The sequence below is a fragment of the Apteryx mantelli genome, chromosome 8, assembly GCF_036417845.1.
Source record: "Apteryx mantelli isolate bAptMan1 chromosome 8, bAptMan1.hap1, whole genome shotgun sequence".
In the NCBI taxonomy this organism is placed as follows: domain Eukaryota; kingdom Metazoa; phylum Chordata; class Aves; order Apterygiformes; family Apterygidae; genus Apteryx; species Apteryx mantelli.
Genome location: NC_089985.1, coordinates 13,287,858 through 13,310,447, shown reverse-complemented (window position 1 = coordinate 13,310,447; position 22,590 = coordinate 13,287,858). Strand labels below are relative to the sequence as shown.

The 22,590-nt window shown below is 40.9% G+C and overlaps 1 protein-coding gene across 14 annotated transcripts in view; it reads right to left on the bottom strand.

The window, feature by feature from the left end:
• The window catches only part of PRRC2C (proline rich coiled-coil 2C), a 79,086-nt gene that overhangs the window by 25,168 nt on the left and 31,328 nt on the right, over positions 1-22,590 (bottom strand). For 11 of the 14 annotated variants that reach the window (XM_067300687.1, XM_067300672.1, XM_067300682.1 and 8 more), the window contains 15 exons: positions 21,956-22,089; positions 21,788-21,875; positions 21,378-21,519; positions 20,317-20,391; positions 18,846-19,500; positions 17,821-17,990; positions 16,948-17,194; positions 15,652-15,865; positions 12,457-14,820; positions 11,029-11,234; positions 10,209-10,363; positions 9,429-9,771; positions 8,851-8,936; positions 7,794-7,982; positions 4,775-5,026 (listed from right to left, as the gene is read on the bottom strand). In XM_067300687.1, the coding sequence (XP_067156788.1) occupies positions 4,775-5,026; positions 7,794-7,982; positions 8,851-8,936; positions 9,429-9,771; positions 10,209-10,363; positions 11,029-11,234; positions 12,457-14,820; positions 15,652-15,865; positions 16,948-17,194; positions 17,821-17,990; positions 18,846-19,500; positions 20,317-20,391; positions 21,378-21,519; positions 21,788-21,875; positions 21,956-22,089 (5,320 nt within the window). The remainder of the gene's footprint in view (positions 1-4,774; positions 5,027-7,793; positions 7,983-8,850; positions 8,937-9,428; positions 9,772-10,208; positions 10,364-11,028; positions 11,235-12,456; positions 14,821-15,651; positions 15,866-16,947; positions 17,195-17,820; positions 17,991-18,845; positions 19,501-20,316; positions 20,392-21,377; positions 21,520-21,787; positions 21,876-21,955; positions 22,090-22,590) is intronic. The other 3 variants (XM_067300683.1, XM_067300684.1, XM_067300673.1) reach the window with 2 other exon arrangements.

Sequence of the window (22,590 nt, the reverse complement as noted above, 5' to 3'; positions counted from 1 at the left end):
TGATTTCTACACTCGACAGTGATTTCACAGAAGGAAAGGGATGAAATTTGCAGTCTACTCAGAGGTTTTCCTTGAAGCTTATTTCTGTCACAGTTAAGCAGACCTTAATGTTTTCAATGAACAAGGTCCAGTTTCATTGACTTAGTTGTAGCCAGTGAAAATTGCAGCTGTAGGTATAAACTGTGTGATGAAAGTTCACCTAATTGATGACACTGACAGCTCTCTAGAGAATGACCTACAACAAACAGGAAAAAAAAGGCACTGGTACTGCTATGAAGCTGTGTTTTGCTCTTTTCACGTTCTCGTCACTGGATACATACTTCTGAGTGTACTCCAGACACGCGGTCAGGTATTATTGGAACTTGACCCAAAAACTTTGTTAGATAAATGGTGTGACTCCAAGGTGCATTCACTAGCATGCACTGTGTAAGTTTGACATGTTTTAAGTTCTACTTTGAAGTCCGAAACAGGGCCAAACACCAAGAAGGAACTGAAGGATAAGCCTAGTAGCAGAACTGTTGATAAGCGCCTGTGCTTGCCAACACACAACCTATTTTGTGCCCTCAAAAGCATTCTGTTATGCCTGTTTCGTTGCACCTAACCAATATGGTAAGCTATGAAAAAGTACACTCAACTTATTCCTCAAGCCTATGGTGATATCTCCTAAAACAGTAATTAAAACCACAAGATACTAACTGGCACATAAAGAACAATCCTAAAAGGATGACCTTACTTTGGTAAAAGGCCAGAACAATGAACTGAACTATAATGGGGGGAAGGCAGCAGTGGGTGGGGGAGGACACTGCACATACTGATTTTTGTATCTATGAGGGAAATGGTGGAAAAGACTGTTTCTCCAATTAGTCTTTCCCTTCTCTCCTTGTTAAACCAGTGAGGTAAGAGATACAAGTTTCCCACAATCCAAACTACCAAACTGCAAGTTGCACATCTGTATTTGAATCCAATAGTTAACTTTGATTGGGGCAGAACCAGGCAAGCACACAAGGCTGCTCTAATCATAAGGTCCTTCTAATGAAGTAATTAATTGGCTTCTTGGTTTTCTAAGCAGCCCGACTACATAAAACAGAGGAAACTTTTAATATAACATTATCAAAACCCCTTCAAGGTTTGGATTCAAGTCTTATAAGGTCTCAGCACTGAAGTTCCTTACAAAAGTTACATTAAGACTATGGATATTTTCACTGCTTTCTACATATCCTTTCACTGCTATCTTCCTCACTTTGGAAAGAGCACAAAACTGCTTCTTTTGCGAGAGAATGAAAAACAACCATATGAATTCTGGTGCCCTTAGAAGTACCTGCAGTGCTGAACCGCTTTACAAGGAAGACTTACATCCTGAACATGCAGATAAAATAGTCCTTTTGCCGTAAGAACACTTCATAAACTGTAGGTTGCTTAACCATCACCCTTCATTTACCAATACATAAAGTCTAGAATTCTTTAGGTATAGCTTATTGTCATAAGCCTTCATAGTTCAATTAAAATGTTTCTACCATGAAACTATTTTACTGAAGAAACAACTAAACCCTTTATTATGAACTAGCAATAATAATAATAGTAAGAGAAAAAGTTGTGCATGCTTTTTTCAAGTTGTTTGAAAGTAATTCATACCTGAAAAAAAAGAATAGGCAAACTTCTTACAGCTACCTAATTTGCCCAGAAAGAAGAGATAACAAAACCTGAAGTGACTTTACGAACAAAAGGATAAGGAAGACCGTAGAGGTGACACTGCTATAAGGGAACAGGGGACTATAAATGATTCTTTCAATGAGTGCTTGATTTGTTCCTGGTTTACAAAAAACATCCAAACCAGAGAGCTTGTCAGATGCTGAACCATCTCAGAAAATTAACTCTCAACTACAACTTGTGGTCTCTTGGACATCATCTCTGAAAGATGCGGCTTCTATCAACTACATATGCATATATTTCATTGCAATGTTCACAGCCAGGTATTGATCATACCTGTGATTTAAAAGCTTCAAGACTATTTGGAAATGGTGAGATAGATTGGATTAAAAGGCAAAAAAAAAAAAAAAAAGTCATACCTGATTCAGAGACTTGCACAACAAATTGCTTTTACTCCAAAAACACCACAAAACCCAAGAGAAACAGCTGCAATTGCTTCAGAGGACCATCTTTATATTCCCAATTTAAACACCTCATCAGCATAAAGTCATTTTAATTTATACAGTTTAAGGTAAAACTGTCTTGCATAATTAAATGCATGTGTTCTTATTAAAGAGGTTTTGTTTTGGGATGGATGGGGGATTCTTACAAAGCTTCTGCTTCTGAAGGAAGACAGTAGGCTTGACTGTTACAAACAGTTAAGTCACCAAATATACTAAACCATGATGGTTTCAATCTTTTTATTCAGAAGTAGGAAGAGTCTCTTCCCGAAAGCTGAGCAGTAGTTTCCAAGAGGGATGTTAAAGTGTCCAAAGAGAAATCATTTAGGTTTGCCAAAACTTTAACACTACCTGACATTCAAACAACAGATTAAAGATGATGTCACTTCTCTCATTAATTAGCAAAGAAAACACTACACTACAAAGACAAGAAAAAGTGTCTGCAAAACAAATCAGTATAGGAACTCCAAGACTAGAGTAGTATTTGAAGCTATTTTAAAGGCCACTTTACAGCAGCAAGACTGTCCTTTTTCCCCCGCAAAGTCTAGATGAAGTTTCTCTTTCCTGAAAAACCTGCAGGTTGTTGTTCAGCTTTCACAGAATTAAAAATAAACCACTCCTTTTCTAGAAAAGGTACTGATGCCTGGGGAACTACTCGTAACAAAGGAATTCAAAAACAAAATGGGAACTGCTGAGATAGGAGTTTTAGATCTATATTAAATGCTTCTATTAGCACCCACTTAACATAAGAGGATTGTTGGGAATTTTCATATCCAGCGCAAGCCGGAAAGCTTCCTTTCACTCTGGTCTCCCTTCCAGAATGAAGTAACTTGATGCTTCCATACTGCAATACTTCAAAGACTCTTCACAGCCCATTTTTAATTAAGAAACCAGAAAGATGCAGAAAGACCCAAAACCCTTTTGAAGATACCCCATATTTTTGTACTATGATTATAGAGAGGAAACGATGCCGATTTACTTAGTAGAGCTACTCACTAGGGCCTTAGCCTGGAGCAGTCAACCAAGATACATTTCCTATTCTGTAGGCGTCTTAGAAAAAGTTGAAGTGGAGTCCCCTTCTCCATACCTTAAACAGGCCACCGTTAATGGCTCCTGTCATAGGAGCTTGGAAAATGGCGAGAAAGCACATAGCATATACACAAACAGCCTCCTCACCAAGTAATTGAGTAAGTTAGTGTTTATGGGTCTGTACCTTGCACTTTACATAGAATAAGTGCACTTAATCCTGTTCCGATATCAACATAGACCATTCACACCTACTTAGTAGATTGAAACTGTGAAGAAGGACGCAAAATCTGAGTTTCCATATGTATTTGCCTTTCGACTCAAAATAATGAATATTGCAGCTAGCTGGTGGGACACAAACATCCTTCTTAACAGTTCTTGCCCTGGAATGAAATTTCAAGAGATAACATCTTCTGCTTGCAGAACACCTTTGCAAATGCTGCTAAGACTGTGGTTTTTTGGTTTTTTTTTTTAAACTGGGAGAGAAAACCAAACTGTGAGTCATCTGCATTTCAGATTCTTCAACTATTAATACTACTGTTTTACAGAGCAATGGTTTTCCTAAATGGGGTCAGAAGATTTCTGCTTAAGACTAGGAAACAGTAGACTGAGAGAGCACACAACAAACTTGAGTCCAAACTCATAAAACTGCTCTGCAAGTGCACAAGAAGCCTTTTGCCATCACCAATGCAGGTAACTAGTAGCTACTCAAACTGTGGTTTCTTCACAGTTGAGAGATAACAAAGCCTGTGTCCGAGTTCTTGCTCAAGAAGCACAGCTACCAGCAGCAACGGCTGTTTTAGATTCCATGTGCCAGTTCTCACACAGGTCATCAGACAAAGGAGTAGATGTTTTTCAGCCTTTCTGTGCTATCAGTGCAACACAGCTAAGAATGGATTTGGAGAATGATGAATCCTGACAGCAAGTCACAGTCTACCTGTTAAGCACAGTTATACCTACAGAGAAGCCAGGGGAGTTCCACACAGGCAACTACGATGAGTCCTGAACATCCTGATGCAGTTCTGCAAGGGAATATCCTGACAATACCCAAGCCATCAGAAGCTGACATATTAACCCCTTAGAGAGACCAAAAGAGCCTTTATGCTTTAGCATATTACTAGTTTAGAGATGTCTTTTCTTCCCCACAGAGCAGCATTAACTCGCAGCTTCAGGTCATCCAGCCACTCAAATTATCCTTGGGCAGGTTACAAGACTGCAGATCCCTGCTGAAAGTCAAGCGTTTCTCTTGCACATTGCAAACATGTTCAAGACCCAAGTTTAGAGAATCTGCCTACACCAGGCTCCAGTACCACTCTTCACAGGCAAGTTAAAGCTCTGGACAGTTCTCACATTCTAAAGACAACAGAATAGTTTAAAACCTTCCAAGCTGACTTCTGCGCAGAAGTATGATGTACTGCATGTCTCCATACCGCTTCCAGAAAACTGCTGAATTCAAGCAGTGTCCATACATTTCAACTCAGTGGGCTCTGCCGTCCAGATGACTACCACCAGCAGGCAACCAAATGTCAATTCAGTGACCATTAGATCATTGTAATCATATTTAAATACAGTGGTCAGTATTTTTTCCATGTTTTTCTTACCTTTGTGTTTGTTCCGAACTCTGGAGCAGACACAGATATCATCGTTCCTATTTCCGTACTAAGTTCACTTGCTGCTTTGGTCTCCTTTGTAGTGACAGGTTCTGGACTTCTGACAGAGGTGGGAGATGGCTTCTCCTGTCCCTCCGGCTCTCCCTGTTGGGCATCCTTCACCTTCCTGTTCTTTAAAGAACGCTCTTTCCCAATAGGACCAGGTTTATACTCTTTGTTTTCTACTGGACTCAAGTCTGGAAGCTAAGTTAGTGTTAACTTGTCAGTTAGGTCTTCCCCCCCATGTCCTATCCCATAAGAATTATTCTAACATTCTTAGAATAACTGTTTAAATTTAGTAAAGTTTTCCTAGTAGGTAAGCATTTTCTTTTTCAACATATAGATCATCTGAGACTAAGTTAGCAACAAGAATGTGAAATGCACCCATTTTGAACATTAGGAATCTAAAGCATTGTGTTTTCAAGCAGTATGTGCTATATGCGAAGTGGCAGAGTTCAACTAAAATCACATTAGTTAAAATCTACAGAAGAAAACCATTTTGACTCTCCTTACAAGAAAGCATGAAAAAAGTAAACAAGCCACAAGACTTCAGGTACATAAAGGCTACTTTAATTTTCAGAGAATCCGGATTTTACATGGCCCTAGAAAACAGAAGACTGCCTTCATCTGAAGATATCTGGACATATGGATGTTGGCAGCATTTTTCCCTAGGGGTTGAGCACTAAAGGTATATCCAGAAAAAAAACCCAAGTATGCAAGTGTTGCCTTATTTTGCAGAAACAATGGCTGGAATAGCTGCTGTAATTTAGTAGCTTCTGTTTGTGCAGCTGAACTAAAGCAGAGTGAAAGGCCTCAAGTAACCTGAATGCTGTGCTGTCTAAGCAGTCATATCCTTTCCACCTGAGACCACTCAGCCCATTTAACCACAGAGCAGCACAAAAACTCATTAAAGGCAGTCCTCACAGTCCTATTGCTTAAGCTTCATTAGTGGAAAGAGAGAAGCTCTGCAGAAGCTGCTGGTGTTGTCTGCACACACACAGACCAGCTATCTCAGGAGTAGATGAAGACCCTTTCCCATACAATACCTCTGGGCTTGGGGAGGGTGGAGTTTCCTAACAGTTTTTGCTACCCTCAGGAGGCCAATGTAGACTGCAGAATGCTTTCAGAGGGGAGGGAGAAAGCACTTGTAAAAGTGGATACCTAAGCTCTGCAATGCCATGACCAGGATCATCAGAAACCACCCCACAACCCACCTCACCCCAAATATTTTTCCCCCCACCAGTTTACAGAAAGAGAAGTCCTTCCAGACACCTTAGAGTCACACCTGAAAAGATAAACTGCTGTTTCGTGTATGGTTCTCTTGCATTGCCCAAATCAGTTCAACAATACCAACTTCCAGTCCTGAACATAAATTCATACTTAAGCTTCATAGCAAACAATATCACCATGAAGGAGGTGGGGGAAAGTAACTGTGTTTGTTGTCACTAAGAGAGCTAAAGGATTACAGCCCTCTCATTTGTAAAAGCCCCCCCCAAAGGTAAACTTCCAATGAACTCCAGCCCCCAAATTCCTCCCCCCCCATTAGAATTTACCATACAGTTGTACATTTGTCTTTCAGCAAAATCTACAGGAGCCTGGATAGTTGTAATATCAGAAACAAGCAGGAAAAAAGCAGCTTTCCAGACACTGTAAAGTAGACAACCTTATTTTGGAGTTCAGTACCTTTCAGTGATTTGATGCATGCACCTTTAGGCATGCTACCAGTAAGTCCAAGAAGGTTTTTGAATGTGCTGGGTTACTACGCTTCAGCAGCAGGATTAACCATGAAGTATTTCCCTGCTATAAGGGTTTTATATTTTGCAATAAAACCCACCAACTGCAGGATATCTAATGAGCACCTCATGTAGCAGAATTAAATTCACTCTGCATGTGACTACACTTTCAGATTTCCACTTTTCTGGAGAAGGAAAAAAACACACCTGGTCTTCTAAAAAGCCAAAAGAGCTTTATTTACATCATCACCACTGCCAAGTCTCAGACACCCACAGAGACTGAAACAGCTGGCTCAGTAAGTCACCAGGCCAAATTTATCTGCCATAATTTTCTCTTTCTGGGAGTAAGAAGCTGGTGCTGAGGGCTAGTGATGCACAGATGAATATGCACTGGAAGTGAAGGTAACAGGAATGTAACTTTCATTAATATGAAAGACCACTGCAGGTGTAAATTAAATGACAGGAGGAGAAAAGATCTCTCCTTCTGAGTGGTCACAATGGAAAGCCAAAGAGGAGATGATCAACTGGAGCAGCTAAATCTCTAGATGGCAAGTGATGCACATTTTTAAATTGAGGTTAAGTTTGGTTACTTATTCAGTCTTCCCAGATTAGTTACAAAAAAAATTAATTATGTAGACACCTGTGCATTTGAGACTTCAAATCAGTGACTCTAACATTTCTCCCTTTCCCCTAAACACTTCTTTTCCTGCAGCCTGATGTACTACTCAGCTTGGTAATCCAGCTACAAAACTAAGCAGGGCACCATGTTTTGTTTTTTGTTTTTTTTTTGAGATGCTAGGAGTCAAAGCTGGAGATATAGCCAGGACAGAAGTGGGAGTGCCTGCTTCAAGACAGTTCTGAAAGCCTGAATGGAGTAAGCACAAAAAACCCCACACTCTAACCACTTCCATACTAACCCAGAACAGCTTTGGCAATCCACATCCCTTCCCTGCCCAAGTCACATCCCCTTGCTCCAAACACAGAATCAATGGACAAACTCTGCTGGGCTGGGATGCTATTTACTTACATCTACTTCCTCAAATGAATCCCCCCATCTTCTCTCCAAGAATCACTTGTTGATCGTTTTAGGAAGCGTATAAGCAGAACATGATTTTTATAGGTTCAGTCCTAACTGAACGAATATCCTATTTCATTATTAAACAAATAATCCGTAATCTCTTTTTTGCCTGAACCTCTTTGCTATTTAGTTTATAAGTTTGTACTGAAGAAAAAGTTACCTTTTGTGCTTTGATGGGTCCAGCCCGAGGCTGTTTCTGTCTCTGCTCTTTTGGTTCCGGTAGTTTGTCAGCAGACTTCTCAGAAAGCACAGGGCCAACTTCATTGTCACTGCCACTGGAAGCTGGGGCTCCAAACTGAATAGTTTCTATACCAAGCTCAACTCCACCTTCCTGTCCAGGCTTTGTTCCCTAGTTAAAAGGTAAACATTTACATTTCAAAAAGACTTCTAAATCAGTATTTTGCCCCTGGTTCAGAACAGTGCATCAAATATGCTCAGCTTAAAAACACAAGTGTACTTCTAGCTCCTGTCAGTAAAAGCAATGTTTGTGACCACAACAGATTTGCAAGAGGAGTAAACAATATCTGAATGTACATCCCCAAGCCCCTCAACCTCCTACTGTTTATACAAGCTCAAAAAAAAAAAGTAGTGAAAAAATACATAAATAAGATCAAGAACAAGAACTGGTAGAGAAAGGGAAAAGGACAAGCACAATATCCAGGTGCCCAGATTCAGATTGACAGTATTCTCCTGAAGCTTCAAAATTAATGTTCAATTCAAGAGAAACAACAGGAGATAAAATAGGTTAGACAGCATCTGTTTGCTTTTACCATCTCCGCTTTAATCACAGACAAAAAAACTTTTAGTTCCCTGGAGACATCCTGTTTTCTGTGTACATTAGTGACTGGTGTGTTCACATGCAAACTAAACAATATTTTAATTTAAAATATATTGAATAGCAGCTATCAGTAGAATCTGTGAAAGATCTTACTAACAAAGAAGACAGCTTTCCCGATTTTAGAGTCATAAAAGCATTAGCTAAGTTAATGATCCAATCACTGCACTGAATTAAGAAACAACCTTAATTACTAGTACTGTTCCAGTAGATGTCTCTGTCCGGTGCGCTTTCTGTACCATCTCCCAGCTCCATGGAATTCTACACACTCTAGTTGAAGCATGTGCACAGAATAAATATCTAGACAACCTGTACCCAAACCCAGTCAGGTATACTTTGAGTAAGCTTCACATACAGCTACTCTTCTTCTCTTTGTTCTTACCTCTGGAGATGTAGCTGAACCAAAAGATGTCAAAGGCTTGTTCCAAGCACTGACTGAAGGTGGCTGAGGTGGACTAATGGGTCCCACTGGCAATTAAGAAAACAGAGCTGAATTGGTTAATATGTTCAACTAAAGTTATGGATTGGCTGAAAAAAATTAAATCTGAGAGATGCCTTATTTAATGGGGGCAGTTGAGAAATTCTTAACCTATTCAGCACTTAACAATATGCTTCTTATTTAGCTGTTTTAAAGTGGGGTGACCCATCATGTTTGGAAACAAACAAGTCTGACAAAACAGCACAGACTTTGAAGGGAGCGATAGCTGCTTATTCATTTTGAACAAAGAATATAACAACATAAAACACTGAGTAATATCTTGTATTACAAACATCTCCTTTCAGGAGTCTGCACAGGTTACGGTCCTGCATTTGGGGAGGCTGCCCTCTACTCCCTGTGCAGCAAGAGGACTACATTTGCAGGGGCAAATGAGACATCAGTAAAGAGAGCCGGCAATCATCATTCACTAAAAACATTGCTAGTCCCTCTCTCCCCCATGAAATCCAAAAGATGCCACTTACATTTTTTGGAGATGTCATTTAGAACTGCTGTAGAAGGCACCTTGTTTTCCCATAATTCAGTTCCTAGACCATTGTGAGCCTGGGTGTTCTGCAGAACTTTGCCAGATACTGTGTATTCAGTGCTGGCTGTCCCTCCCGCAGCCTGGGTTTGAGGCTGAACAGAAGCCTGTGGCTGACCCAGAGTCTGGGTCGCACACTGCGGCTGTGCCTGTGCCTGAGCTTGAGCTTGTGCCTGCTGCGCAGCCGCAGCTGCTGCCTGTTGCTGCTGCTTTTTGGCAAATCTGGGTGGGAGCTTGGAATTCTGACCTCGTCCTTTTTCACTTGATCCTTTTTTGGTCCAAACCTGTAAGCAGAAGTTAATTTTATTATTAAAGCTGATGGCCCGCATGGATGACCAATTGCACTGTACAACAGCAGAAACCAAACTGGTTAAGCCTTCTTTAAAGAGAGTATTTTTCATGGTGTATTTAACCACAAGTTATTTCTCATCTGTTTTCCCCTTAGAATTAACTGATACACAAGCAATAGCATAAGTCTTTTTAACAGTATAAAAAACTGTATTTCAAGTTTGCCAGTCCCACCTACCTGATAATGACCAAACAAGGAGCACAGATCCTAAATTGTCTAAGGGAAAATTAATTTAACTTACTAATTCTGAACAACTTAAAATACTACAACTAACTAGATGTATTTAAAAGGTGAAAACACAGACTCTGCAACTTCGCAACATCCCCAGTATTGCAAGAAGCTTTTTGCCATTATAAATGCTGTGTCTTGTACCTGCACTGTTTGTTCCTCCTTCTTTCTGCGCTCTTCATCTTGCAAGCGTTTTTGTTGCTTCTTAGACACCACTTCAGTAAAACCATCATCATTCAAGTTAGATTGGGAGTCTTCAACTACTGTCACTTCAGGGTGATCATCAATAATCACAACACCTATAGAAAAAGGAAAGGTACAGATGGTCCTTCTCTACTGCTTTAACAGCTTCAGATGCAGCATGGAATAAAATACACCAAGTCAAAAACTGCTTTAGAGTAGTAGCAATTTCCCAACAGCCAACTACAGATGGTGGCCCCGATTATGGCTAGGCTTCTGTGGGCTACGATCATTGCTGGTGAGCATCAAGAGAGGGACTTTATTTTTTAAAGGACTGGCAATTTGAAGGTTTCTGTACCAGACTCTCCAAGAAATAAGAGCTAAAACTGCTTCAAAACAATGTGTCTTTAATGAAAACTCTTCCTGAATACCAGCTGGAAGTTTATCAGTGATATCCACTGTCTTTGCTTATGAAGGTTAAGCAAATTATCAGAGACCAGGTGGAAGAAAATGGTCTGAATGTCAGAGTTCAGAACAGACGGTAGAAGAAAATTGTTCCCATCTATACATAAAAATACAGTGATATATGTCATCTTTTAGAGGGATACATGTTGTTAATTAGATATGACCAAGGTAGCAATAACAGTATGGGATTTTTCTGTGTGTGTTGCTTATTTTTTGAAAATCACCTTTCTTCAAAAGTTTTCAAACATCTAGCTCTGTATGGAGCAAAGCTAGTAGGATTTACAAATTCTTGTTATAATTAGACGTTATCAATACATACTTGCATAGTTGTTAAGATCAAACTGAGACAAGGCATCCACTTTTTCCTTAGGCTTCTTTGGACCAGCCTTGGGCTCCTCTCTCTTTTTGCCACTGGCATCCTTGGTGCTTTTTTGTCCTGCAGCAGTAACACCTTCTTCCTGATGCAAGGAATTGCTGTTGGTGGGATCAATACCAGGCATACTTGCTGTCTGGTCTTCAAATGGTCTGTATTAGAAAAAAAAAATTAAACAGAAAATTGATAACCAGTGACAGATCATACAAAGTCAGGCAGGCTAACAGCCTAAAGCACTTCACAATATAGGGCTACTGTCTATTGTGCAGCTTCGAAGACATCCAGAATTTTACTTTCAGGTCCTCAATGAGCAAAAGTTTAACAGCAAAGCTATTTTGGGGACACATCCAATGTCCTGCCGCCAAAAAGAAACACAAAAAAGGTGTATAATTTTAATGTCAACTCCAAGTCAGTCTACACAGAGACCAAAACCCAACAAATATGCAGGTCAGAACTCCAGTAAACCCTTCAGCGCGAGACAAACAAACAACCCCCCCACAAAAACAGAAGTTTTCAATATGCAACGTGAGCAAATATATGCATGGTACAATACAGTTGCTTCATAAGCTCACTTGCAAAAAGCTATCTGAAGCCATTGACAAAGTCAGAGATTTGCAGAATTCTGACTTTGCTGTGGAAACTGGAAAATCCAACTTTTGCTTAACAGCGCTTCCAGGTCACATTTAAGTGAATATGCAAAGAAAGTCTTCATATTTTTAATTCAGAGTTTAGAGCACTGATCACAAGTTTAAGTCTGGGCAAAACCCTACCTTGGAATACAGCAACCTACAGCACAAGACTCTGAAGTACAGGGTACCTCCCAACTATAAAACTATACACTGTGGCTACAAAACAGTGGGCAAACAGTAATGTCAGATGATTATCAAGTTTAAATCAAATTCAGCATATAGAAAAACAAAAGCTTTATTCTCAGTGGTGAGCACTTCTCAACATGCTTCAGTATCTTAGATGACTGATTTAAGGATACAACAAGCCAAATGCAATGCAGCAATCTACGTATTAGACTGCAAAACTGCTTACAGTCTGCTCACATTTACATTTCAGCTTGCATCCAAATCTTGAGAAACATGTTCGATTCTGAGAAATAGCACTGCAATTCTTTTTATTAGGCTCTTTTAACAGAGTGCATACACATAAGAAAGCTCTGTTCTTACCTCTATTTTCCAAGCATTTCCATATAGAGACAGAAAAAATATGAAGTACATAGCCACAGGTGCATGTATTTCTGACTATGTCTTACTCTTTCTACCAATTATTGCAAATCTAAAATGACTAGTAATGATTCTGAACCACAGGAGGACTACAGCGTAAGTCCACGGCCATATGTGCTTCCCAAGAGAAGCTGGCACTCACCCTCTTTTTCCACTTCTGGGTGGAGGACCACTCCGCCTTTCACTCCTAGGCCCTGAGAAGTTCCTCCCTGGTTTAGCTGGCCCATTGTTGCCACGTCTGTTTTGACGGTCTATTCCAGGCCGCTGACTAGAGAAACTTCTCTTGGCTATTTCCCTTTTTGGGGCTCCAGTGTTTTCTCCTGCTTTTACAGCCACCTGTGCTGCTACATCTGCTGTTTTCTTCTCATCTCTCTCACGCCTCTCATTGAAGTCGCTGCTTTCTGAGGCTGTTTCCCATTCTTCATTTGCCTGGTCTGAAGAATTCTGGTTGGATAAGTCTGGTGTCTTACTCCCTGAAACATCCAGTGCAGTGTTGGACTGCTCATTAACTGCATTACTAACTGTAGCACTTGTTGATGAGCTAGTTACTGCCTCATTTATCTTTGACGCGGCCTCTCTTTCTTTTAGGCGCCTGAAGCGTGGTGGCTTATCCTGCCTTGGAGGCCGAGCAGGCCTTTGTCTTCGTGGCCTTTCTCTAGCTGGATCAAACTTCCTCTCAAATTTTTGAGGTCTTTTATCAACCGGTATAGGACCGTAATGTTCATTTCTTCTTGGAGGTTCCCCATCTTCTGGTTTAATGATCTCTGTTTGCCTAGGAGGGTTCCACTGATTGTCTCTGTAGGCTGGTCTCCTTATTGTAGATGGACGTGGAGGACGCCCACCAGGATCCCTACCACCACGTCTAAACATTCCCCCTCTGCCTCGTCTAGAAGGCTCTCCTTTAGGAAGAAATCCTGGTTTGGGTTTATTCTCATCTTCTCTTATATATGTTTTTTCTAGGGATCTATTGTCTATTCTGATATTGTTTTCAGGTTTGAATGTCAGGGGCTTTGGAGGCTTCTTGCCATCAGCCCTCTCCTCTCTCTTTGGGTGCTTGCCTTTGCTTAGGCTGTCTTTGTCCGACAGCAGAGTGTCACTTGCACTTTCATGAACTTCACTGTCAGAATCTGTTTCTGAACCATGCTGTCGTCGCCTTTTTGGGATTACTTCAAAATCAGAACTCTCGCTACGAGTTTCACTCTCTTCCCTTTGCCTAACAGGCCCTGAAGGCACATGGTCTGATCTAGGTTTAGTATCTCTGTAGTGTGGGTACTCTCTATTATGGCCTCTACTGCCCCGGCCACGTCCTCCATAAGAACCTCTGTAGCTACGACCTCTAGAGTAATATTCCCCGCGACCTCTACCTCTATACCCCTGATCTGGGAACCAGTCTCTATCCCTAGCTTCTTTCCAGTATGTTCTGGGGGGTAAGCCAGGCTCTCTTTTTACTGGTCTGGTTTCTAAGCGTGGTTTCTCTATAACCTCCTTGCTAGCTACCTTCTCTATCTGCTTCTCTTCCTTCGCTGTGGTAGCTGGCTGCTGAACATGGGGCTGCTGCTGGGCTGCAGGCTGAGCAGGTGGCTGCTGCAGCACTGCAGGAGGCGGCTGTGGAGCAGTGGGCTGCGGAGCTGGGAGCTGCTGCTGCACTGGAGGTGTGGGCGGCTGGACTGGAGCTTTAGCTGCCATCTCAGTCTGACTGCTCTCTGGGCTTGCTGGTATTGAAGCAGCATCCTGGGTTATCTTCTTAGCTGGAGGAGCACTGCTGGAGGCAGATACTTCTGGCTCAGCCTGAGGCAGTGGCACTTGAGGTGCTTCCTTTTTGTCGCTTTTTTCAGACTTGCCAGGTTTTTCGCTAGCTGCTTTTTCTCCTTCTTTCTCCTTCCTCTGCTCACGTTCTTCTCGTTGTTCGCGCTCTTCTTTCATATCTCTAAGCACAGGTTTTTTAATAGGACCAGATCTTCTTACTGGTCTATCACTGCCTTCTTCTCTTCTGCCGTAACCAGGCCTAGGACCCCATCTTGTTTCAGACTTAGGTTTGAATGTTTTTTCAGATTTTGGTCCTTCTGATGTTCTATTACTGATCAAAGTTTCTTTTTTTGGCTTAATCTCAAGTCTCTCCACTGTCTCCTTTGTCTCAACAGGCCTGTTATTTAATTTAGGGATAGTCGTTGCTGTCTCATTCCTCTGGTCTTCTGATTTTAGAGAGTGACTTGAACCATGGGAAATGCTTCTCTTTAGAGAAGAGTGACTTTCCCCCACAGGCACCAATTCTTCCTGAGAGCTGCGTGCAACGTTCTCATCAACTCCTTCAAAATTAACTGCAGGGCTAGGTGTGTCAGTTTGGAGAGGCTGTACATCTTCCGAAGGCCTGCTTGGGAACTTTTGTACCTCCACCTCTCCTGATTCTCTGAAAAAGTCTGTCTTTGGATGAGAGTCCAACTGGTTGTGTTCTACAGGATAAGCAGCAGGGACAGCAACTCGTTCTTGCTCCAAGTGTGCCTCAGTCCTAAGAAGCAATAAAGAATGTTGGAGAAGGGAGGAGGAAAGCTTTTATTCATAAATATTCTTAAAATTAATCTTTTATTCCCTTTGATATGAAGGATTTCTGTCTGCTCTAGGAAATAACAGGTATCAAATTCACAGTGGCTGCTATTCATAGAGATCCATTTTATTTTACCCTGCTTATGAATTCAATGTCATATGCACAATTAGCTTTAGGAACCTATTATTTTAAAAGCCACTTCAAATGGAGCTCCCAAGTTAGCAAGCTAATATCACAAGTATTACCTAGAGTTTAGTACAGTGAAAAGAATTTTGAGGTACTTTTAAGATGTACAGGTAGCCTTCCCGACCTTTTATCACGCAACAAACGCCCAAAGTGAACACCTTGGTTTATACCATTTGTATTTAACACACCACTTTTGATACTAATATATATTGTAGAGAAGCTCTCTACTATGGGAAAGAGAGAGAGAAGATGGGGGACAGGACAACACTGTAGGAGGGTTCTACAACACTAAAAAGGACTCAAACTATTAAGGTGATCATCATCCATCAAATTACGTTAAGAATCCTAAACAAGGGGCCAATTGACCTTTAATCCCTCCTATGGAGCAGGCATGTCTTTTGTTTTATATACAATCAGTATTCATTTGCAGAATTTCAGTTATGCTTGAAAACAACAGTGCCAAGTACATCATATCTCTCCAGCCACAACTCCTTTCAAAGCTTGTTAACAAAATTTAAACTGTGTTTTATAACGTGAATTACACAGTTAAGTGTGTAAGTATGCATGGCTCAGAGAAGTGACATGCAGGAGTACATAACTGAGGCTTACCTCAAATCTTCAGGCTCATCTAACACTTTGGGAGGAGAACTAGCTTGTTGAGGTTCTGCGTGGGGGTATGGGTCAGACCCCCACATCATGCGGGGCTCTGACAAAGGAACTGTGTGCTCTCTTGCCGAGCGAGCTATATGTTCAAATGAATCCGAACTAGTTGCTGATCCCTCTATCTGGTCTCTTCTCATCAGTGGTTTGGGAGGCATAATTCCTGTGACAGATTTAAGTTCAACAATTGAAACCATTTTAACATTACCAAAGAGACCTGCACCAGAAAAGACTAAGCCTATCAGAGATACCAAAATATACTACTCACTCTCCTCCCTTTTCCTTTTTTCTGAAACTCACACTGTTTGAACCAAATATCTATTCACTGCCAGCTGACCTCAGAAAGATCAGATCATCTTCACCACTAGCACCCTATCTACCAACAAAAGAAAAAGCTGGCTGCTTCTACCGTAACAGAAAAAAAAGGTTCTGCAGGCCTATAAAATTGTTGAGAAAGTTTCTGATGTGAAGGAAAAGTGGCTTTTACTACTCGATTAAGGACTCCAGGTACCTTTTGCTGTCTTTTAAAGATGTCACTGTTTTCACTACCTTTGCTTGGCTTGCCATTTCTTCCATTCATTCCTTGCAGACTCACTCACAATACCCATTCCTTTGCACTCCCCACCCCTACCCTGGCTCATTAGCTGGTTAAATATCTCCTTTACATTACATGCCAGACTGGTATTATTTTTGCACAATGGCTTTCCTAATTGCAAGTCAGACAGCTATTCCACAAATTAAAAAGCACTTTTTAGTGCCAAGGAAAGAATCCCAAAACCACAAATTAGCAAGACTCTTAAGGTGCTAACAGATAATAGAAAAATCATGATTTCAGGTATATTTTCATTTTTATAAGGAATGTAATATAAACAAAGGTGTTAACATATAATGAAAAGTGAGCAGTAAATCTACCATTTTACTCAGTTTAATCTAACTCAAGTCAACTTTAAAATCTGTAACAAAGTAAGTTTTTAATTGACATTTTGAATACAACTTTAACTGTCACTACCACACCTGCAATACAGGACAAAGCTGTGATTTTACTTCATAGTCAGAGATAGACACTGCTACATAACTATCATTTTCCCAGAGTTATTAAAATCTACTTGATTGCAAATAATGAAATTACATAGGCTTACCTCCCCCCTGCCAAAATTTGCAGTTACTATACACACTGTGGTAAAAGACAGACTTTTATTCCAAAATCAAGAAAATTCAACAATCAAAAATGCTGCTAGGTTTTACCTGGATGAATAGGAGGCATATCCATTGCAGGCCTTCCTGACATCATTCGTGGGTCCATATAAGACTGCATCATAAGCCACCGTGGATCAAAGCCCATGGAAGCTAAATGCTGAGGATGTGGTTGCATGGGTTGGTAGAGAGGTCTATGCTGGGGAGGAGGGACAGGGCCACTAGAAGGCTGTGATGGAGCAGACTGTGGAAGTACACCCTGTTGCTGTTGCTGCCACTGCTGCTGTTTCATTTGCTCCTGCAAAACAGAAAGAGTATTATGAGATTTTTTGTTACAATGAAGACTTGGGCAGAATTAAAATAACCCTTGGAAACTAGAAGGGAAGTTATCCCCATAACACTAAGCAGCCTGAAAATTAAGGACAAGCATGTATCAGGATGAACTGGCACAGTGGGAAATCAAACTGGACAATTTAGAATAGCTACAGTTTTGCTGGTGTTCAGAAGAGATACAGAACAACCTATACTTTGTGCAAGCCATTAACATAGCGAAGTGCTCTTCAGAGCTTAGGATGCGAGTGCAAATTACATCTGTATGTCAGGAGCCCTTTAAGGAAATCCAGCAGGAGAAACCGTCAACTTTCAGATTCCACAAGTACCCACAAGTCAATGCTCTACTTCCAGTAACTGATGCAAGAACAAGTCAGTTGTCTCTTTTGCCTTCTGCTCAATTACAGACTTTCCAAACGGCGAGAAGTGTTTCTAGCAGAACAATTCCTGCCAATACCATAGACGTTATGGAAGTTGGAAACCAACAACTCAACCTTTTCTAAACTCATATTGTCACATTCTTCCAGAATGAGAGAGAAAACATTATGTTAATGTAAACATATTATTTCTTCTTTTAATGAACTAGTTAGTTACCTGCTGCCTCTGAAATCTTGGTGGCAATGATTTCTGGAACTGTTTAGAATAGCCTGAGGAAACAGCAGGACGAGGCTGAGACCCTGAATCTGGCTCACTTTCATGAGTCACCTGAGAATTCTCTTTCTCATTCCGACCACTATCTTGTCGGGTAAAGACTGCTTGATCTTCTGAAAAAAAGAAGTTAGATTTTGGAAGCAAGCTCTTTCAGAATGAATCTTAAAATTACAACAATTTTAGCTTAACCTGAATGTCAGATTTAGTCAAACTAAAGGAGTATTTTTCCAAAATGAAAACAGTCTGCCTTTTCCAATCTCAGTTTTCGTTTCCAAAACCAATAAAGTCAAAAAAGCCTAAGTATGAATTAGCTCCTGATAACAGAACAACTGGTGTTAATACATCCCTCAGTATTCCTTTTAAACCTCAAATAAACTGGGTAATTAATCACAGGCACTGACAGAGTAATGATTATTTGAACTAAGAAGTGCTGTGAATATGAATATTATCATATTAATTCTGAACTGACTTTTTTTTTTAAATGAACCAAAATTCAGTTTTACAATTGTTTTCATCCATAATACAACCTTATTAAGCATAGTTTAACAGTGCTCTCCTTCAGCACTCAAGCTCCACTACAAAAATGTATCAAGTTTAAATGTTTGTTCTTTGTGCCTGCTTCTCTAGGCTGAGTTAAAAAGTAGAATAGCAGCAATAATATATGTTGCTTTTTTGCAACACAATTGCCAGCCATCCTTTAGCAAGAAAGGAAAGCCTGCTATCTTTTCTGTATTCTTCAAAATCCAGCCTAGACCATAGAATCCACAATTTTTCCTTTAAGGCTTTGAGGAATTGGCCAAATAAGTCTAGACCTCAAAACAAAAGACAGTTTGTGGCGTTAAATGTGCTAGGAAAACAAACAGTCTAGATGCACTAGGCTAAGTAGGTGTGCATATTAGACTTCTAAATTAGAACTGTGCTCTGTGGCTCAGCTTTAAGACAGACAACTTCTACTTGTGCAAGCATACCTTTTTCTTCCTTGTTATTCCTGCTTTCACCTTCTTGTTTTTCTACTACAGGTGCTGCCACAGGTTCTTCAGGCTCAGGAACCTCGGGTGCTGGTTTCTCTTCTTCTTTCTCTTTCTCCTTCTCCTCCTTTTCCAACTCCTTTTCTTTCTCTCTCTCCCTTTCTTGTTCTTTTGCTTTCTCCATTTTTTCTTTTTCTTCTCTCTCTCTTTCCTTCTCCCTCTCCCTCTCTTTTTCTCTCTCCCTCTCCCTCTCTTTTTCTCTCTCCCTCTCCCTCTCTTTTTCTCTCTCCCTCTCCCTCTCTTTTTCTCTCTCCCTCTCCCTCTCTTTTTCTCTCTCCCTCTCCCTTTCCCTCTCCCTCTCCCTTTCTCGTTCCCTTTCCCTCTCCCTCTCTTTTAGAGGGTCATCCCGGGAGGGTTTTGTCACGCAGCCAAATTTCTCATTTAACCGTTTTAGCTTCTCTGCACAAGCTGCTTTTCTTTGTTCTTCCATTCTTCTTTCTTCCTCTTCTCTTCGCTTACGGGCTCGCTCAACTGCGGCTGATATCTCCGACTGCTGTCTTCTCCTCTGTTTCCAAATTTCATCTTCATCTGGTACTGGTTTAGGGGGAAAGGGACCCTGTCTTCCAGGTCCTGCCTGGCGATCAGGAGGAGGGTGCTGCAATATTAAAACCAGCAAGTCTAGTAGAGTATGTATTATACCAGTCAGCTGAAATACTGCATTTTAACTATTTGCCAAAACTTATACTTGGATGGCATCTTTACATAGAAAGGTTTGGAAGACAAAGCAAGCCCCCACCTTCCCGCTCCAGTTCTGACCCATGAAACCTGAGCTCAGGAAGGAGAGGTAAAGATTCAGCTGGGCTTGTGCCACGCCTCCTACCCCATCACTGCTAAGGCAAAGTGACTGTGCAAAGATGACATCAAACATCTTTTAGGTTTGGTTACAGTCCACCTAATCAGAGACTCAGGGGAGAGCTCAGACAGGAGTCCCCACCAAGGAGCCAGAGAAATTCAAGGTAGCCTAGGATACCACAGAGATTTTAATAAGGACTGTTGAAAATTGGTAACAGGCTTCCACCTACAGATTTCACTAGAGACATCGTTCTCTGCCAATCCACTTTGCCTCTTCTCACATCTTCAATTGGGCCACGTTCAGCCAGTATCCCCCTTCAGTGCCCACCCCGCACCCCTGTCCTTTCTTTCTAGTCCCTAAACGGGGCTGGATAACCTAAAGCTCCTGAGGGTCCCATGCATTTCATATGCAGCTTACAAGATGGGGCTGCTTTATGCAGTAAGCAGCGTGGCTGTGTTGGGGTCTGACTCTTACTGGCCCCAGGTACTATCATTTTACTCGTTACAGAAAGGGCTTATCTTTACATGAGGCATGTTTACTTCTCCTAGTCTAATTCCCTCCACGACAGCATTAAAGCTCTTAACGCAAGGAAATAAAGTCAGCTCCAATTTTTCTTACCGGTGGTAGAATAGATTTTGGATGAAGAGCAGGACCACCTCTTTCATGTATAGAAGTCTGTGTTGGACCCCGATCCTATTAGATTGAATACAGTATGAGGGTAAGCAAGCTTGTAGTGACAGTCAGGCTGGCAAATTTCAGATTTACTGTTTTCTACTGCATTAAGATACCACATCTAGCAAACTATCCTCCATCTCATATAAATGTGTATACAAAAGAGGGCAAGAACATCTCTATTTCCTGTACCGAGAGCTAAACAATTTAGAAATGTCACACATCCAAATATCAGAGTTTATGCTACTGCACTGTTTTTCTCAGATTCAATGTAGTGTCAAATCCTGAAAGGCTATATGGTCTTTGTATAGAGAGAAAGGGCAAGTAAAACAAATTCAGGATCCCCCACCTCCACTAATACTAATATCAATAGAAAACTGTTTTCATGAAATTTTCAGACAAAGCCAACAATAGCTTTTCCTGGGGGGAAAAGGAGAACCAAGAGGGCTCAGGCAGCCATAAGCTTAGGCAGTTGCCAATATTCCTCTACTGCAGGATAATCCAAAAAGCACAATGGCTGAACTGATGAACTCTGCATGGTCTCTGTAAAACATTTCTGCCTGAGAAGTTAGAAGCAAGTTGGCTAAAGAAAGTGAGTCATGATATAAAAACAGGAAAGATGTGTAGGCCAACAGGGCATGTTTACCCAGTGTCACTTTAAAACATGACAGACACCAGCATGGCTTCATTCACTGTTACAGGGTACGGACACACAAAAGTATCAAGTTAAGTTTGTCAGTTGAGCCACAGCAACTGACATAAGAGTTCTCATCCCCTCACAACTGTGGATTAGAAAGCACTAGATAAAAGACATGCTATTTTTATTTTGTGACTAGAAGAAGCTAACCAGCACCTGATCAGTTACCATAGTTCAGATAAGCAGTAGCTACTAATACTTTCACTCATGTTCATAACCTTAGTAGATCTGACAGTTTGGAAAGACACCCGAGTCAGGCCTCTTCTGACAAGGTTTTTGCCAGAGGAGTTGAAGAGAAGAACACACAAACCTGATCAAGCTGAGAGCTTTTGCCATAGGATGCTTTGGTTGCTGCTGTGGAAACCTGGGTGGCAGACTTAGTATTTGTCTGCTCTTCTGCTTCCTTCTGGCCATCAGGGCTTTGAGAGTCTTTTGATGGTGTTTGTTCATCACTGTGTGCAAAGAAATAAGAAAAATGGAAGGTGTACTCCACAGAGGTATTTGGTGATTTACCTTCTATCCTCAACCTTTCTTAGCAAGAGCAGAAGTTTCTCACCATCAGGACCATTTCTACTGCATGCCTGACTCGAGCATACAGACAGTTATGCAATTTTATTCCAATAATTTAATAATGAGTAAGCTTTGGCTCATTTAATTCAACTTCCCCCAAAGTTAAGCTAGTTACATGTCATTCACATAAAATTGGCAACACCAACTCACCCGCTTTCCTTCTCTTTTTGACTACTTCCTTGCTCATCATCATCACTGAAGTTCAGCTGTTCAGTGTAATCCACTTCACTCTGAGCACCTGTTGCATAAGCAAACATTCAGTTAATCTTTCAGAAAGATTTAATGTACAAATAAAAAATGTTAATCTGATGTTCTTACCTGCCCAGCCTTCATCGGCCTCAGCATCTAGATTATCAAATTTATCTAGTTCTTTAAGTTCACTAGCACTAAGAATGGATGGGCGCTCAATAGGTTCTGAACACCATGAAGGTGGTCCTCTTCCCCTTGGCCCTCTAGAAGAGAAACAAAAGCAAAGGCCACTGTCACTATTTGTCCAGCAACATGAATAGATAAAAGGTCAACTTGTATGACAAGCAATTATTTCAAGTAGACAGTGCTGTTCTCTCAAATATGGAATATGTATTTGAGACAGGTGAGACTACTGTATTTCAAACAATTACTGCATTTCAAATAATTACTGCTACGCTACCATATTGGTTTCTTACTTGTCTGGAATTTTTCTGGAGATAGTTTCAAAATGGAAGAGAAAGATTAGATGCTATGGCCTTGTCTGCACACTTCACAAGAAGCCCAATGTTCTGTGTTATTTGACAGTAGAAAAACACACACCTTGTAGCTTGTGCAGAGCATGCACAAACCTGACATCCTTCATACCACCAGCTTATCCACCTCAGAGATACTTCTTTATACTTTCCATGCTTTCCCCAATGTCTAAGGTTCTGTACCTTCTCCCTGCTCAAGTTCTCCCAGTCACCTCTCAGCTTTTCTTGCCT